Genomic DNA, 18,066 nt, shown 5'->3' with positions numbered 1-18,066 from the left:
ATTTACAGGATATTGTTTTATACAGGAAAACTGTTACTCAATAAGGCCGATCTACTAGTTGTTTTTCTCTTTCTCTGTGACCCAAGAATTAATGTGAGACTCACAAGCTGGTACCTCAAGGTCGAAAACACCACAGAGATGAGACCACTTCTTTGCTCCCATCCTCCCTTTTTCTTTATCTCCTGGAAAAGGCTCGTTAAAGGCTAGGTGGTTTGTTTCAGAATTCACTGATGAAAGAACTCTGTATTCTATGTCTAGGAGTGTATTTTGCTGGGATGATCATAAATTGTAGCTGAACTGATAAACTACACAAGGGATACTTTGCTCAGAAGGCAGGAAGACGTTTCCTTATTTGGTCTGTACCGGTTTGAACTGGGAAAGCTGACACACGAACCTTTTTTCATCTATATAAACTGCTGTGTATCAAATAAACCTTTGAGTTGATTTGGGAAGGCAACCTGAAGCAGTCTGTGTTTCCTTGTTCTCCCAAGCTGCTCCCGACGTCGTAACTAACCCAGCTGAATGGCATACCTGAGTGTTACTTTAAATAATTAGGAATCTTATAAGGAAAGGACAGAACTCTGCTTATCGCTCACGCCACGGAGGAAACCCGGGAAGGCAATTTCCTTCAATTTTGGTGTCAGAAGTGGGATTACTGACAGAAGGTAAATATGCGTCTTTCATATTTATATAAAGACCTATTATACCTCTCTCAGTGATCGATCCATAAAAAAACGGGATATGCTGACGAAGTTTCACTTAGTGATCCAGAGAGATACACTGACTGACTTCCTCAGTCCCCGAATAAAGTAAATTAACCCTTGTGTGGTGTTGGTGGACCCGCTAGAGTTGTGGCTTTCCAAATTAACACTATCAAACAATTTTATGTTAAATTACTATGAATTAATGTGCTTCTCGTTTTTCTTTTATATAAAATGTTATAAATAAATCAGTTATAATCAAGTGGAAAGACAACACATTTATACGTAAAAAATAATAATAATAATAATAATTAATTGTTTAATTTTTCTTTAAAAAAACAAAAAAAACAAAACACGGGTCTCAAGGGTTAAAAGCAGTAAATTAAAAGCAGAAAGACACAGGAAGTTGCCTGTTGTTTTACGAGAAGTTGCTCGTTAAGCGAGAAGTTGCTCGCTAAGTGAGAGTTGCTCACACAAACAAAAAATTGCTAGCAATAAATTTAAAGTGACCTCAGCTGTGCCGCAGCGAAAATACTAACCTAAATCCTCCTAGCGTGTAAACCCCTCTGGAAATCACTGAACATGAGTCAGAATTATTCAAAGACCACAGACAGGTCCGATAAAAAAATCTAAAGTACCTGTAAAACCAAAAATTAATAAAATACAAAATAAAGTCTCAAATAACGGCTCAGTATAACTCCCATTTCCGGTTACGTGTAACCTACGTCCACGAATCGGTGAAGACGTCCATGATCACGTATCCAGAACATGCGGGAGTGCTTATGTGACTGACTTTGTTTACAACTTAAGAAGTTCAATGCATTCTAATTTCTTTTCGGAGCCTTATCCCGAACGATTATCGCCAGAAAACAGGTCAGTAGAAATGTTGAATATCATTTGTGATAAGAAAAGTAGTCTGCTTAAAAAGTCCTGTAGAAAATATGATAGAATGCCGCGACGTGATGCATCAAATGTTACCGCTATGGACAAAAGGAGGGTAAATAATGACAAAGTCGCCGATTTCTTTAAGAATCTAAAGAAATTCCTGCTAACAATGTCCAGAGACAAAATTGACTTAAATGCAGTAACTATGTGTAAACAGAAGCCTGATGAATCTATCCTAGTATTCATAAAACGCTTTATGCACTGTTGGACAAGCTAGAGGTGCAAATTTAGCTCAGTTTTCCAGCAGCCGCAGACACCCAAGGCAAAAATGAATTTGTGTATTTCATTTAACATAAAGGGTGAAATGTTTGCTGACACTGATAACAGCTTATGTTTTCTCTGCCCTATGTACCGACATGATGGAGAAGGAACATCCTCTGTGTCAGCTGGACCCTCAGCAGAGAATGAACTCAACATCCTTTTTGTCCGGTACTCTATGTCACACACTGTGCCAAAAAAACGTGTACAGACGCCACTAACAGGTAATCCCATGACTGGGAGCCACACTTTTGTTTCTCTCACACTGTTCAACAACATGATAACTGCTCACACAAGTGAAGGTCAAACAGTGATTTTGTCACATAACTCAGACATAGTTTATGACATAACTACACCATGTCGTCACATAGATCTAACCTACCCTATCCACTGTACTATTTCTGCAGTTACATTGCCAGCTGAATACCAGAATATGACATTGTGGTCAAAAAGTGAGAATGATATAGGATTTATTGACTGTACACTTTATCACGTACACCTATTAAAACACAACAAGCTAGTATATGTCAAGCAACATCCCCTCTCCACGGAAAAAGCCGCAGCTCTAGATGTCATCATAGGAGATTTATTGACTACAGGAGTAATAAAGCCCACACTCCTGTCAATCCTGTGCCAAAGCCTAACAAACCTGGCGTATGGCGTTTCATACAAGACTTGAGGCAAATTAATGCAGTCAACATTCCTCTGCCACCTCTCGTTTCAGATGTTCACAGCATATTGACATGCATTGCATACACATTTTACCGTGGTGGATTTATGCTCCGCTCCTTTTTCTCATGAAGACACACAGCCGTTATTTGCATTCACACATAGAAATAAGCAGTACACTTGGACTCGTTTGCCCCAAGGCATGATAGACAGCTCTGCTGCTTTCTCAATGGTGCTTCACTCCTCCAGGGCTGCACCCTGATCCACATGTGGATGACCTCCTCCTCTGTGCTGAAAGTGAAAAACTATGTCAAACTGCTACACACATGCTTCTCCAGCACCTCCAAAAGACTGGCCACAAAGCATCAGCAAAGAAAATGCAGTACTGTCAGACTTGTGTTCAATATTTGGGATTCACACTGTCTCACGGAAAACGTTCCATGACTGCAGACAGGGTCAAAGCTGTGACCTCTGTCCCTCGGCCCACTACACAGAAGGAAATGTTGTCCTTCCTGAGCATGGTGAACTATTGCAGACAGTGGATACCAGACTGTTCTTTTCATGACCACATTCTGCGTGACTGTTGTAAAAAAAGACAAGCCTCCTCGAATACTGTGGTCCACAGAAATGACTGCCTCTTTCAATGCATTACAGGGAGTGCTGACCTCCGCCACTCAAAGGTGCTGCCTGAATTGTTCAGGAATGCCGGCCTGCCTGAGGGCAGTAGCAGCTTGCTCTATCATGATAAGGGACTGCGAGAAGCTTACACTCTCACATGACACTATTCTACACACCAATCACCAGGTCACGACCATTCTAGCAAACATAACTAAACAACATATGCAAATCTCACTATAAAAGCGAGCAGCACACCTGATTCGCCATGACATTTATTGATACTATTCTGTGTTCTTTGACCGACAGGATGGCTCAGACAGGCTTGATGATCATGACTGCATGACACGTATACAGGAATCCACGGCACCACGTCCAGATTTAGAGCAAACACCTATCTCAGACTCAGCCACGGTTTATGTGGACGGGTCCTGTTCAAGGCCGAGTGACAACTCATTTCTTTGTGGCTATTCAGTGGTAACAGTGCCTGACATCATACTAGAGGCTCACTCATTACCATTTCACTCAGCACAAAAAGCAGAGCTCATGGCTTTAATACGCGCCTGTGAGCTACATTTGGATAAGCATGTGACGATTTACACAGACAGCCGCTATGCATTTGGCGTTGTGCATGACTTTGGCACATTGTGGAGACAGAGAGGATTTAGATCTGCTGATGGAAAATAAATTGCTAAATTCTGATTTTGTTCAAAGACTTTTTCAGGCTATACAGCTGCCATCGGCCATTGCAGTTGTAAAAACGAAAGGACACAGTACAGCTGACACAGACGAAGCAACAGGTAATGCCTTAGCAGACGTGACAGCCAAGGCTGCAGCTGCATCGCAGCTCCCACCTCCGCAGGAAGTATTGTCTGTGCCCCTACAGCTGCCACTTGTTACACTCCCAGACTATTTAGACACAAATGTTGATTTAAAATTCATACAAGAGCAAGCCTCTGCATGTGATTACACCTATTGGGAGAATAATGACTGTACCTTAGATGACAGAGATGGCTTATACAAAATCTTAAGGGTTTGATTGCCCTCCCATATTCCCTGATGCCAGTCCTTGTCCGACATTTTCACTGTGTGAGTCATGTCGGACAAAGAGGGGTAATAGGGGCAATAAAATCAAGATTTGTAATTGAGAAAACATCACATGCAGTAAAAAGCATATTAGCAACCTGCCTAACATGTGCACGAACTAATGTAGGAAAATCAAAAGCAAAACATCAGCATTTACCACAACCAGATTTTCCATTTCATACATTACAAATTGATTTTATACATATGCCAGCGCAAGGAAGTATCAAGTACTTACTGGTAATAGTGGATCAATTTAGTAAATGAGTAGAAGCTTATCCAACCTCAAAAGAAACTGCAGAAGTAGTCTGTCAAAAGTTGAGCAATGAAATAATACCCAGATTCGGAATACCTCACCAGATTAACAGTGATAGAGGATCTTCATTCACATTAGAAGTAATTCAAAAGTGTGCTAAAACTTTAATGACCTGGGTCAAATTACTTACTCAAGTCCTGTGTGAGATTAGAATGACTCAATCTGAAGTAACCAAATTATTTCCATTTGAAATAAGACTATTTCCAAGACCATGGTCAGCTTCCAGAGGGGCACCGCTAGTAGAAGGTGATGTATATTGCATTGTCCACTGATGTTCACAACCTGGTAGAAAAACTGAATAATAACTATCAGAAAGTTTGTCTCTCTCAGCTTTTCCCCTCCACAGTTCCACCAGTGGAGACAAGGAGACGCATGTTGGAGAAGCCACTAAAACCAAGGACACTCTGGGAGGCCGCGTTTTCCAGCCCCCAGGCTTTACTGGCAGTGACGAAGAACCAGCATCCTCACAGACGGACAACCTCAGTGGATTCATGCCAGCAGGGTTAAGACCAGCCCAATCGGACCATCTCAGGCGTCGGATCAAGCAGACGACATCTCCGGCGAGCCAGCGCCCGGATCCAGAGCAAATAAACACACGGGTAGATGACATCTCAGGCGAGCCAGCGCCCGGATCCAACATACACACACACAATCACTGATTAACACACAACGTCTGAAAGAACAACAACAAGGTACTCAAACATCCAGCAGGAACAGACAGCCAAAAGTACCACATGATGTCTAACCTGATAAAGCCAGACTCATTTCATCCTGATAATGGAGAAAATGAAATGCCCATTGTCATCATACGACGCTTATTCAATGTCTCTCGAACCTGGGACCAGGCCAGGAGACAACTGAAGAACTGTTTTTCTTATATACTTTCTCATATATTTAGGTTATTTATTATATCTATCGCATTAACCTTAGGATTTCTCTTTGCTATTTTGTATTGTAAACTGCAACCATGTTCACATTTCTGCAGGTCATATTTTGCTGACTATACCTCATGCTCCATTTTGCAAGACACCTACTTAATGCACTCCTCACGCTCCCTAAAATCAGTAAATAGCAACATAGACGCCACTAATAAACCATTTTATGCACCCTCTAGAACAGGAGCTAACGCCTGGTATGAAAATGCCAGAACAGCCGCTCGTGATTTAGGAAACAGTAACTGTTATGTCTGTTCAAAGGCTGATCCAGAACAGGTAATAGTAGGATACCCCATATCCGGTTTCCCCCTCACTGAGGGACTAGAGAAAATCGGTGGAGATAATGCTCTCCTTAAAGACGCTTTACAGTTGACTCTGAGCCCTCTCGACTGCTTACTTAGACACACACACACACACCAACTAACCCTGAGACTCCATTAGGCGAATTATTGAAGTTATCTGATGACACCGCAGGGACCTGCGCCCCAATGAAACGCCCTAAGAATAGGTTGAAGCCCTCACTGCCCTTAGGACAGATCCCTCTCCATTTTAATACTAGTATGATATGTCTGCGCAGACTAAAGTTAACTGGCCCAGACACACACATAGATTATACAAAGGATAACTATACATTCTTCTCTGACTCCCCAGGTGCACGCTGTAATGAGACATGGCTAGCTGTCTCTGTGGCTGAAGTTGTATCATATCTGGAGGAACACACACACAGTTCAAGTTCGAGCAGAGAATCGATCATTGTTCCCCCAGAGGGTGTATTAAATGATACTGACTGGGGGGAGTTAGTTAAATCACACATGGTCACGCGCCTAACTAGACCAATCCCACGTGCTTATTGGTTGTGCAATAATACCCTTAGATTAGCTTTACCTGTTAATTGGACCGGTACCTGTGGTCTAGTAACCGTTGATGTATGCTGTACTTTCATTCCCAATAATACCGCCCCTAACGGTTCATTCACACAAGCTATGAATAATCTTGAAGCATTGCAGATAGAACTAATTGCCAATGCAGGTCACGGTCAGTGGCTACATAAGTGGCTACAGGACACGTTTGGAAGATGGAAGGAACTAATTGTAGCCTTTGTAACCGTTGCAGCATGTTTTTGATGATTATTGTCTGTTGTGTGGTACCCTGTGTACGTTCAATGATAACCCGTATAGCCACTAGTACAGCCACTTCAATGTATTTGCAATTGGCACAAATTGACCCAGATTATGTGTCAGATGTCATCAATGATGTTCCTGATGTGTATATTGAACATTAGGTTGTGAACTATTACATTTTATGATTTGCTTTTTATATTATGTTATTACATTTGTGATTTTTCCTTTCTATTTGAGTTATTATTTTTAAAAAATAATAAAAGAGGGGAACTGTTAGATATTTTGATACCACGGTAAGCATTTACAGGATATTGTTTTATACAGGAAAACTGTTACTCAATAAGGCCGATCTACTAGTTGTTTTTCTCTTTCTCTGTGACCCAAGAATTAATGTGAGACTCACAAGCTGGTACCTCAAGGTCGAAAACACCACAGAGATGAGACCACTTCTTTGCTCCCATCCTCCCTTTTTCTTTATCTCCTGGAAAAGGCTCGTTAAAGGCTAGGTGGTTTGTTTCAGAATTCACTGATGAAAGAACTCTGTATTCTATGTCTAGGAGTGTATTTTGCTGGGATGATCATAAATTGTAGCTGAACTGATAAACTACACAAGGGATACTTTGCTCAGAAGGCAGGAAGACGTTTCCTTATTTGGTCTGTACCGGTTTGAACTGGGAAAGCTGACACACGAACCTTTTTTCATCTATATAAACTGCTGTGTATCAAATAAACCTTTGAGTTGATTTGGGAAGGCAACCTGAAGCAGTCTGTGTTTCCTTGTTCTCCCAAGCTGCTCCCGACGTCGTAACTAACCCAGCTGAATGGCATACCTGAGTGTTACTTTAAATAATTAGGAATCTTATAAGGAAAGGACAGAACTCTGCTTATCGCTCACGCCACGGAGGAAACCCGGGAAGGCAATTTCCTTCAGTACTCTCAACTGGGACTGGTGGAAAAGTTGAGAATTGGGAGTGGGCAGTTTTATGGAGTACTTGCATATATGTATGTCTTGGTAACTTTATTGTAGTGGTGATTGGGGCATAAGAGTACTTTAGGTACTTAACATATGGGATCTCCATGGAGTATGACGTTTGCAGATGACAATGTGAACTATGGTGAGAGTAGGGAGCAACTGGCAAACAGCCTGGAGGGAAGAAGAATAAATGTCAGTAGACATAAGACAAAATACATGTGTGCAAATGACAGGGAGAGATGTGTCAGAGTGAAGCTGCAAGGAGTAGAGGTAGTTAAGGTAGATTAGTTTACCTGGGAGAGAAGGATGTTAGGTTAGGGTGAGATGGATTCAGATGATCTGTGGCGACTATTAAAGGGAGCAGCGAAAAAGGAAAAAGAAAATAGGCCATATTTTCTGGATAGATGGATGGAATTCAAAATCCTGCTCCTCACATACAAGGTCTTAAATAATCAGGCCCCATCTTATCTTAATGACCTTGTAGTACCATATCACCCTATTAGAGCACTTCGCTCTCGCTCTGCAGGCCTACTTGTTGTTCCTAGAGTATTTAAAAGTAGAATGGGAGGCAGAGCCTTCAGATTTCAGGCCCCTCTTCTGTGGAACCAGCTTCCAGTTTGGATTCGGGAGACAGACACTATCTCTACTTTCAAGATTAGGCTTAAAACTTTCCTTTTTGCTAAAGCATATAGTTAGGGCTGGACCAGGTGACCCTGAATCCTCCCTTAGTTATGCTGCAATAGACGTAGGCTGCCGGGGGATTCCCATGATGCATTGAGTTTTTCCTTTCCAGTCACCTTTCTCACTCACTATGTATTAACAGACCTCTCTGCATTGAATCATATCTGTTATTAACCTCTGTCTCTCTTCCACAGCATGCCTTTTATCCTGTCTTCCTTCTCTCACCCCAACCGGTCGCAGCAGATGGCCGCCCCTCCCTGAGCCTGGTTCTGCCGGAGGTTTCTTCCTGTTAAAAGGGAGTTTTTCCTTCCCACTGTCGCCAAAGTGCTTGCTCATAGGGGGTCATATGATTGTTGGGTTTTTCTCTGTATCTATGAAGCGCCTTGAGGCGACTTTTGTTGTGATTTGACGCTATATAAATAAAATTGAAATTGAAATTGTGTTGCACTTTGCAAAAGTCCTTGAGCACTACTTAGACAGCTAGAGACCAGTATTGTTAGAGGAAGACTAACTTTAATGACAATGAACATAACTAATGGAAAGCACTCTTTTGCTGTTCTAATAAGTATTCTTATGAATAATTGATTAAAAATTATTTAAATATCTGAATTTCTTTTCAACTTAAGCTTGAATAGTGAAATGTGTGATTTCTTGTTTTTTTTAATACCACAGGTACTTTTATAATGTTAGTAGTTTTTAAAAAAAAAAAAAAATATTTGTGGCCATTTATATCAACTGGCTGTTGTTGTTTGTTTTTTAATTGACGTAAATGGCGCCAGAATAACCCCTGGCGGTGTTATGCTGTTCAATGTCAAAAGGCGGCACTTTCAAAGTTAAGGTAGGCGGCTGTGTTTGTATCGGGCCTTTACTGCGCTTGTGTAAAATTAATTATTATAACCCCTTTATGCTTTTAGCGTCACTGATAACAGTAGAAGTTAAACTCACTTGAAAAAATTCTGATAGGCTTACAGCTTCGTAGCTAACTCTTAGCTAACTTCGTTAGAGGACATTGACAGTAGAAGTCAGGCTTAGTTAGCGGTCAAGGAAACACCTATTTTCTAAACTTAGCTAAATCAGCATGAGAAAATTCAGCCGAGACGTGAAACATAATTAAACAAACATTGATATTTCCCTCACAGGTGACAGCTAACTTACCAACATGATGTTCTACACACAACTCTTCACTTCTAAGCGCGGATCACTAGCCAAAATCTGGCTAGCAGCCCACTGGGAAAAGAAGCTAACAAAGGCCCATGTTTTTGAATGCAACCTGGAAACAACTATCAGAGAAATAATTTCACCAAAGGTAAACGTTTTCAAAGCGCATATCCATAACCACATATTATGGGATAACTTAAGCCAGTTATTATAGTTTTATGTTGACATTAGCTTTATGATTTTTCGTTGTGCTTGAGCAATGACAATAAAGGACCATTCTATTCTATTTGAACTGTTTTCATTTCCGTTTAGTTTCAGTCAGTTCCTAAAGTGGATTTGCTTGGTTCATTTCGGTTTTTATGTTATTTTTAGTTTGGGGTTTGTTTGTTTTTTTTTTTTTGTTTTGTTTTTTTTGTTTTGTTTTGTTTTTTGTCTTTTTAATTATTAGAGTATAGGAGGTATTTTCCCATGGGCAAGTAGATAGCACAATATGAACGTGAAACTTTACAGTGAAGGCAGCTGACACACAACACAATCAGACATCCCAGTCTTATTAAACAAATAGTTTTCTTAACAAATTTAACCACAGTGATAAAGACTATTGCTTTCCCTTTTCTGGGTTTATACAGAGCACAGGCAGGGTGGAGATGAGTGTCAGGTGTCTACTTTTTTAAGTTTAAATAAACACACTTTTTTTTAGTCTTTGAGTTAAATAATCATGATTTCATCCCTGAAATAACTAAAACGCTTTTTAATGGCTAGTTTTAGTTAATCTTTTATATTAACTATATAAAGAGTGAGTCTGAGACGTCAGTTTGTGTGTTCTTTGTAGGTGAGAATTGGTTTGCGGACATCTGGTCATCTGCTCCTTGGTGTGGTTCGAATCTACTCCAGAAAAGCAAAGTATCTCCTTGCAGACTGCAGCGATGCCCTGATTAAGATTAAAACAGCTTTTAGGCCAGGTAACCCCGCCTTGTTGAAGTTTGTGTGTGTGCGCGCATGTGTGTCTGTGTGTGCGTTAAATAATTTAAATTCTTTCAGAATAACATTGTAAAATATTTTTAATCGGAGCAGCTATTGTTGTACAGTTTATGTGACAGTTCCTCGTAAATAAATAAAGCTAAAACCTGAATTTTAGCAGAACCAAAACTTATTTCACAATCTGATCAGAATCAGAAAGACTTTATTTATCCCCAAGGGGCAATTAAGATACAACAGAGCAGCGTGATGTTGAAGATGAGGACAGGGCATAAACAGGCAATAGGAGTGAGATAATAAATACACAGAATATACAGTATATACACAGTTTTAAAATTAAAGTGACTAAAAGGTAAATAAATAACTGTAAGTGACTAAAAGTGAGTAAAGTGTTGGCAATATAAAAAGAGTGTAGAGTAGTTTATGTTTATGGGTGTGGGAAATGGTCTTACCGGCTGATAATAAGGAAAGGATGGTTTTCAGAAATTGATTAACTGCCATGTAAAAAAAATTTCATTCAGATTTTAATACGATTAATCCAGTCTAACAATCCTACAATTAATCCTGGGTTTATTAAAGTTACAGTGTATGGTACATAAGACTGTGTGTGTTTGTTTTGTTTGTTTTTGAACCAACCATGTAATCATTTATTTTATATTAGCCATTTATTTGTAATGCAGCAAAAAGCTTCAACAAAAATGGCACATTGCAATATTCATGAAAGGAGTATTTATGAAAACATGCTCTATGTGTTAGAATGCATTAGTTTCACTTATATGTATCTAAAGTGGTAACAGACCGTATCCCATTTATGACATAAGTGCTTAACCAACATATTTTAAGAAGGAACGTTTTCAACCCCAAGAACTTGACCTGATTTGTGGTTTTCTCATGTACACGATCACAGCAAACAGTCTTTCATCAAACCTATGGTGTGAAAACTTAATTTACCTGCATGCTCTTTCTCTCATAATACACCAGGTCAGACAGATCTGCCGGTGGAGGGGCTTGAGGCCACAATAAAAGCGATTACCTTGGTCGAAGATTTCACTACCTTTGATCCCCAGCTTCCAGACCCCAGGCACTGTTTTCCTCACTTCTCCAACACGTCTAACCTGTCATTTATAGAATTGATTTTTATGACATGCTTGTCAATATAAAAGGATATGAATAAAAGGATTGCTCATATAAAAAATATAAAAAAATATAAGGCTGATTGTGGACTTACCTATTTTCTAAGTTATAATTCTGTGTTGACTTCCTAAAGTAAGGCTGCCCTGCAATCATACATAATTTAATTACTTGTTATTTATTTAAACCTGATGAATAAGTATTCTGTTTGTGTCCACACACCAGTGACATAGATGTTGTGGACCACTTTTCACTGAACCAGTGTCGATTGGAGGAAATCACTCTGAAAGAGGATTTTGGAAATAACTTTCTAAACTTTGCAGACATTGGTAAGAGCTGAGTTGTTTTCTTGCTTAAGTTGAGTTGTCATTGTTTTTGTTTCTGTTGAGCCTGATTTCATTCTGTCATAGAATATTATTAATTTCTTCCCTTACTTGTCGTTGATTGTAGGAGATGAGCGCCAAAGTTATCATAATGTATTGATGGATGTGAGCCTCCAGAGCTTGGCTCAACATGGAGATGCATTCGGGGATGAGGACCGAGGATTTGACTTACTCGGTATTCCATCCATCCATTTTCTTCCACTTATCCGGGGCCGGGTCGCGGGGGCAGCAGCCCAAGCAGAGAAGCCCAGACCTCCCTCTCCCCAGCCACCTCCTCCAGCTTATCCGGGGGAACACCAAAGCGTTCCCAGGCCAGCCGAGAGATATAATTTCTCCAGGGTGTCCTGGATCTCCCCCGGGGCCTCCTCCCGGTGGGACATGCCCGGAAAACCTCGCCCAGGGGGCATCCTTGTCAGATGCCTGAACCACCTCAGCTGGCTCCTTTCGATGTGGAGCAGCAGCTGCTGTACTCTGAGCCCCTCCCGGATGGCTGAACTTCTCACCCTATCTCTAAGGGAGAGGCCAGCCACCCTTCGGAGAAAGCCCATTTCCGCCGCTTGTATTCGCAATCTTGTTCTTTCGGTCACTACCACTCGTGACCATAGGTGAGGTTAGGGACGTAGACCGACCGGTAAATTGAGAGCTTCACTTTTACACTCAGCTCTCTCTTCACCACAACAGACCGGTACAGCGTCCGCATCACTGCAGCCGCTGCACCAATCCGTCTGTCGATCTCCCGCTCCCTTCTCCCATCACTCGTGAACAAGACCCCGAGATACTTAAACTCCTCAGATTTGGAGGTGCTGATTACTCGGTAGTCTTACGTGAATTGATGAGGATCAGTTTACAGTCAGTTTTTAGCCAGAAGAACATTTAAAAACAGATCCCTCTCTGGGATACTGACTGACTCTAGTGTTACCTTTACTGTAAAGTTGTGATGCCAGAAAATATTCTTTCAAATATATCAGTATTCAGCAGGCCATTAAAAATTGGTGTTTTGTCACCAAATGCATACAGATCAAAAAAGGAGTATAAACCATTCTTGCAGTAGGTGATTGAGTAAAATGTCACAGGATATGCTATAAACTCAATCAAAGCTCTCCTTTTTCCAGTGGTGTTTGCAATCCTTGTCCTGGTTATAAACGGAAATGTTTGACCTGGATTGCTCACATCTGCTATTAGCTTTGGTGTTTGTGAGAGGAGACGGTCTGTCTGGGCCTTCAGGTCCTTGACAGGACTCATGTTCCTGTATTCTCTCAGGGATCCAACATCTGAACTGTAACACAAAGAATAAATAGCCTTTGAGACACGGCATGGCTCCTATCTGCTTTTTAGTTTTTAATAATGAATGGTTGTATGGTTGCAGATGGTCTCTTTTTTTGCTTTTTCACATATCAGAATTAAAATGGAATTAAAACATATTAACTATATGTTTTATTTTTTCCTCCACTGACTTTGTAGATTTTCTGGCGCAGTCCAGTGATAATGCTGAGGCCACAGAATTCATCCAGGAGAATCCACAAAATGAAAACCTGCCGAGCTCGCCTTTATATGATCAGCAAGGTGATATTTCATTGTGACTGTATTTTACATTAGCTATTTAAATCACATTTTCAATTTAATTTAAACAGCTGCAAGTGATATGCGCTTGATTGTACAGCAGCGCAAGGGAATTGTGTTGTTCATTAAGAGAGTAAAGAGCTGTGTTTGCTCTGAACAGAGCCCATATGTTTGGCAGATGCTAACAGAACGGATTCCATGGAAGTAGAGACCCCGATGGCGAATCAGACCACCCTGCTCGCTAATGAGGAGGCCTTTGCTCTCGAACCTGTGCCCATCACTCGTAAGCACCAAGCATGCCAATCAAAAGCCACTCACATCAGAACAGCTGAGATGCCACTCTTTTTCTCACATAAACTCTTGTATGGTTAACTGTTTTTCTTCAGCAAACTCTGAGAGGAAGAAGGGGAAGAGGAAACGCAAGTTGGTGGTGGATCAGACTAAAGAGCTGAGCAACGAATGCATCAGAAAGCAGCTTTCTGACTTTTCAGATCTGGTCACTCCTTTGGACATGGCCCCGCCCACTGTGCAGCTAATGCAGTGGAAAGAGAGCGGAGGTGCAGATAAACTCTTTGCACAGCCGTGTTCCACTGTTTTATCGCTCCAGATAAAGGAGGTGAAACCCTGCTACATTCTCAACAATATTAATCCCACAATAATATCACCACTATTGTCTGTTTTTTCTGGGAGTCACATAAATGATTTTCGCCTTCAAAAACCTTTTCTGGTCCACTTCCAGACAGCTTCCAGCGCTGCTATTTAAGCTGAGCACTCTGCAATTTCACGACAAGCTTTAAACGTATTTACAGAGGAATCATTCATTTGTCTTTTAAACTAATGTAACTTTTGGTAATGATAGTGAATTCGATCGCTAAAACTAGTTTTCAGGTAAAGCCCGAAAGACCAAAAGCATCACGAGTGGGACCGGCAACATGCTTGTTGCTTTAGCTTGTGTTGGGTTTTCTGGTGATTGTCTTCATCTGAAAATCGCTGAGTTATCTGAGGGAGGGCATACGGTGGAAACGCTGTAATGATTACTGCAAATACACGGTTTGATCCAAACGCAAGAGACTTTTGGCTACACTGAAGCAATCATAACTTGTCACTTGCCAAATTTGCTTCCCTGTGAGTTGCTTCACTTGCACAAAATGTAGAATCAGTTAAAGGATTCTCATTTTGACACGCTGCAGGAGATCCAGCATTCATTGCTGATGTATATAGTGCGAGAGGACACAATGAGACTTCCACCAAGTGGTCTCAAAATAGCAGCCGTGCTCGAGGCGTTCTGGAGGTGCATGGGAAGATAATAGATAAGCCAGTTTAAATCAAGTAAAGGCTTTTTGATTTTATGAGGTGATTTTGATTAAACTTTGCATTTTGGCGCATAGACAAAGGTGAATCCCTGCTATTAATGTTATGTCACATTTTACATTTCCAGCTTTTTGCTAGGAGTTTTTTCCAAGTGAAGCGCCGTGGTGTACGTGAGGATGTTGAGGAGATGCGCCACGAAGAGCATAAAGGTATTTTATGTTTGTTTATTCATTTCTATGGTGTTGTTTCTGTTATTACAGTACATGTGTAATATAACAAAGTTAAAGCTGAGAGGCAGAAGGGTAAAAAGACAAAAGAATGGTGGAGAAAGTAGGAAAGATTATAATAAAATGATCTTTCCTCTGAGCTTGTTTCTGCCAGAGGCTTCTTCTTGTTGAAATTGAGTTTTTCCTTCCCACTGCTTTCAAGTGCTTGCTCATAGATTTCTTTTGTTGTTGTTGTTTCTGTATTATTGTAGGGTCTTTACCTTACAGTATAAAGCGCCTTGAGGTGACAGTTGTTGTGATTTGGTGCTATATTGTTTTTAATGTATGTGCTTTGTCCTGCTCCTTAGCTCAGAGGGAACGAAGTGCCCTCACTACAGAAGTCAGTGTCATGGATTTATCAGCTGATCCTGAAAAAACACACAACACTGAGCTGACTGAACACGATCACGTCAACGACAGCCAGCGTGAGAGCTACTCACAGCTCACACAAGTAAGTATTAACATGTTATGTAAAAAAAAAATATATATATTTATTATAGTTCCCCTGCTTTCACTGTTTTTCATTGTCCATAGCTCATAATCTGTGCTCTTTCTACCAGGATGAAAACAGGTCAGAGCTTACTCATCCATCACTTCCATCTGAAGACTCCATATTTGTCCACCCGCCTTACTTGGAGCACAGCACGCAGTCAACTTCCCTCCACACTCAGGTGCTTGCAGACACAAACAGTTACAAATAGAAGCAGGGCAGGAAACTGTCCTCTGCCAACCTCTGCTTCTCACCGACCTTAACTGTGGAATGAAAGTGAACTAATAATGGATGATTGTGTGTGAAAATAGCTAATACAGTAGATGAGCTCCAATCTATTAGCACTTGACAGATGGCGGGTGTTCATTTCCCACCCTGCCTTGGCGATGTGCCCAGCATCACTGACTGAAATATGGTGCCTTTCTTACCTCCAGTCTATGCTGAATAGCCAGGACTTTGAGGAGAGGAGGATAACCAGGCGAGCACAGAAGCTTCTGAACGCTCTAAAAGTAAGACTCTAAAAATAAATGGTTGGACATTAGAATTAAAGTCGCACCAGCTACTCGATCTTGGATGTAACTGGAATTAAAATAGATGGGAAGAATGCATGTTCAGGACACAGGAGTGTTGTTTGTCCCATGGGGTCTACTTAATTTCAGTTTGGATGTTACATAAGCTGACTTAACATTAGTACTTGGTTCCTGAAAAACGCATGATCGAGACAAAATTCAGACCTGACTGTTATGGTATAGATATGATAACAACATCCTGATTACTCTGCAAACATTTCAGTGTTGAGTAAATGACAGCTAACAGTCTTGGCTTGACATCTGCGATCCTGCTACTGAGGGTCTAAATAGGGCACATCTGATTGTTCAAAATCAGTCACGTGGAGGTTTTGAGTGTGGCGTCCTCTTTGCGACCAATTTTATCTAGCGAGTGTGAGCAGCCTCCCACAACCACTCGAAACTATGTGAAGAAAACACATTTTTCCCTAGCAACCTTTGGTTGCCAGGAAATCACTAACCAGTTTCCAGGTTTAGGAAAGGGTTTGGGGTTTTTTTGAATACTGGTTCCAAGATGAAAGTTGTCCCAATGTCAATGACATAACCTCACCATCTTCTGGATATCATTGTTGGCCTTAGGGAGATGTTGTATTCAAGAATTGTTTAACGGTATCCTTTTACTAATTAGAATAAAACTGAACAAATCTTCTTGACCTAAAGGAGAGTAGCAAAGTCCAGAAAAAGCTTAGCATACCGGGGTCGTCTCTGTTTCTCTTTCTGAAACTTATTTGAGTTGTTACTATCCAGAAATGTAACTTCACCATGCATTAAAAAGAGAAAATTAACATATACATAAATGTAAAGGGATTAAGTTTTGTTTATACTTACCAAAAAGAAAGGACCTGCTGGTCTGTTGGTTAGCACATCTGATCGCAGCCATTTAGTAACAAAATTAGTTGACAATCAAATTTTACTTAATAAGTTTATTTTAAATGTGGACACCCTGTACTGTGTTTTTCTGCACCATGCCCTACTTAACCCTGAATATCAGAAACTGTAGTCAGCGTGGACAGGAATTTAACAATGAGAGGGATGGGAGAGGATTAGGGGTGATGTACAGGAAATTAAACTCTTGTCTGTGTGTGTTTGTGTTTGCAGCAGAGCCAGTATGACAGCAAAGACCCCACGTTCAGCCTGCAGGGAATTTGTGAAGGAAGCAGTCGCTGGCAAGCTGCAACCACCTTCTTCTGTTTCCTCGTCCTGAAAAAACAAGAAGTCCTCCGCCTGTGTCAGACCGCTCCCTATGAGGACATCTCTGCCACACCTGGACCCAAATTCTACAATTAGTAAAAAGCAGAAGTCAGTCTTCTAACATGCCAGCTTGGGTTTGTAAATGACGCAGAATCACTGTGTCTGTTTAACTCTGATAAGATTATATTAAAGTTACTGAAATAAGCTTCTGGAATAAATAGTATAAACTGCATTAAATGAACACATATTACTCTGTTTATATGTTTGCTTGTTCTGGGTTTCAGTGAAGGAACACGTTTCCTAAAATGCTTGGCCAGACTGTTTTATCAGGTCTCTGATTTTACATATTCAATTCTCTATATGTTTTAGTCTGCTTTCTGCTTTTTCTGTCGTGTATATTTATTCCAGACACAAGATCTCAGAAGTTATTTCTGTGACCAGTTACACAAAAAAAATGTCACATAGCTCTTAGTTGTTTTATCTGAAATGTTGCTGTTCTTCATTCTTCAAAACTTTCTTTAACAAAGTATTTAACGTGACTCTTTAGCAGGTAGAAATATGTTGCTAAAGTTAATTATTTAAGTAGTGAAAATTTAGAAGTTTCTCTATTCGTGCTGTGTCTTGTATTGGCTGAAGCATTGTGGATTGCATTAAAGTAAATGCATATATCAAAGCACAGACTTGTATTTATTTCTGTTCTATGCAAACAAACTTTGCTTTATCTGTGAATTGGAG

The 18,066-nt window shown here is 40.5% G+C and overlaps 1 protein-coding gene and 1 long non-coding RNA gene across 4 annotated transcripts; both read left to right on the top strand.

The window, feature by feature from the left end:
• Positions 1 to 671: 671 nt before the first annotated feature.
• On the top strand, positions 672 to 7,399 carry LOC143414202 (uncharacterized). The gene is made up of 2 exons (XR_013094712.1): positions 672 to 1,574; positions 4,784 to 7,399. It is a non-coding gene; the product is annotated as an uncharacterized LOC143414202 (long non-coding RNA).
• A 1,613-nt stretch (positions 7,400 to 9,012) lies between these two features.
• rad21l1 (RAD21 cohesin complex component like 1) lies at positions 9,013 to 18,009 on the top strand. 3 transcript variants are annotated; one of them, XM_076878677.1, is made up of 14 exons: positions 9,013 to 9,135; positions 9,437 to 9,603; positions 10,288 to 10,417; positions 11,415 to 11,514; positions 11,790 to 11,893; positions 12,015 to 12,122; positions 13,409 to 13,510; positions 13,668 to 13,790; positions 13,894 to 14,123; positions 14,946 to 15,027; positions 15,393 to 15,535; positions 15,645 to 15,755; positions 16,009 to 16,083; positions 17,239 to 18,009. In XM_076878677.1, exons 2-14 carry the CDS (start codon positions 9,457 to 9,459, stop codon positions 17,425 to 17,427), a joined length of 1,644 nt encoding a protein of 547 aa, XP_076734792.1. In that variant the 5' UTR covers positions 9,013 to 9,135; positions 9,437 to 9,456; the 3' UTR covers positions 17,428 to 18,009. The 3 variants fall into 3 exon arrangements, with proteins under 3 accessions (XP_076734792.1, XP_076734793.1, XP_012773238.2); XM_076878678.1 differs by lacking the exon at positions 16,009 to 16,083; XM_012917784.3 differs by lacking the exon at positions 9,013 to 9,135 and having other exon boundaries at positions 9,153 to 9,603.
• The last annotated feature ends 57 nt before the right edge of the window (positions 18,010 to 18,066 follow it).

This window comes from Maylandia zebra, linkage group LG20 (genome assembly GCF_041146795.1).
Source record: "Maylandia zebra isolate NMK-2024a linkage group LG20, Mzebra_GT3a, whole genome shotgun sequence".
Lineage (NCBI taxonomy): Eukaryota > Metazoa > Chordata > Actinopteri > Cichliformes > Cichlidae > Maylandia > Maylandia zebra.
Note: the sequence above shows the minus strand (reverse complement) of the source record. Positions and strands in the feature narration are given on the sequence as shown.

Bases quoted from the DNA above. Each gene is read 5' to 3' on its own strand.
- rad21l1 (XM_076878677.1), top strand. From the start codon at position 9,457: ATGATGTTCTACACACAACTCTTCACTTCTAAGCGCGGATCACTAGCC. The intron at 13,791-13,893 runs GTAAGCACCAAG...GTTTTTCTTCAG, and splicing joins CGAACCTGTGCCCATCACTC to CAAACTCTGAGAGGAAGAAG. The intron at 15,756-16,008 runs GTGCTTGCAGAC...TCTTACCTCCAG, and splicing joins CAACTTCCCTCCACACTCAG to TCTATGCTGAATAGCCAGGA.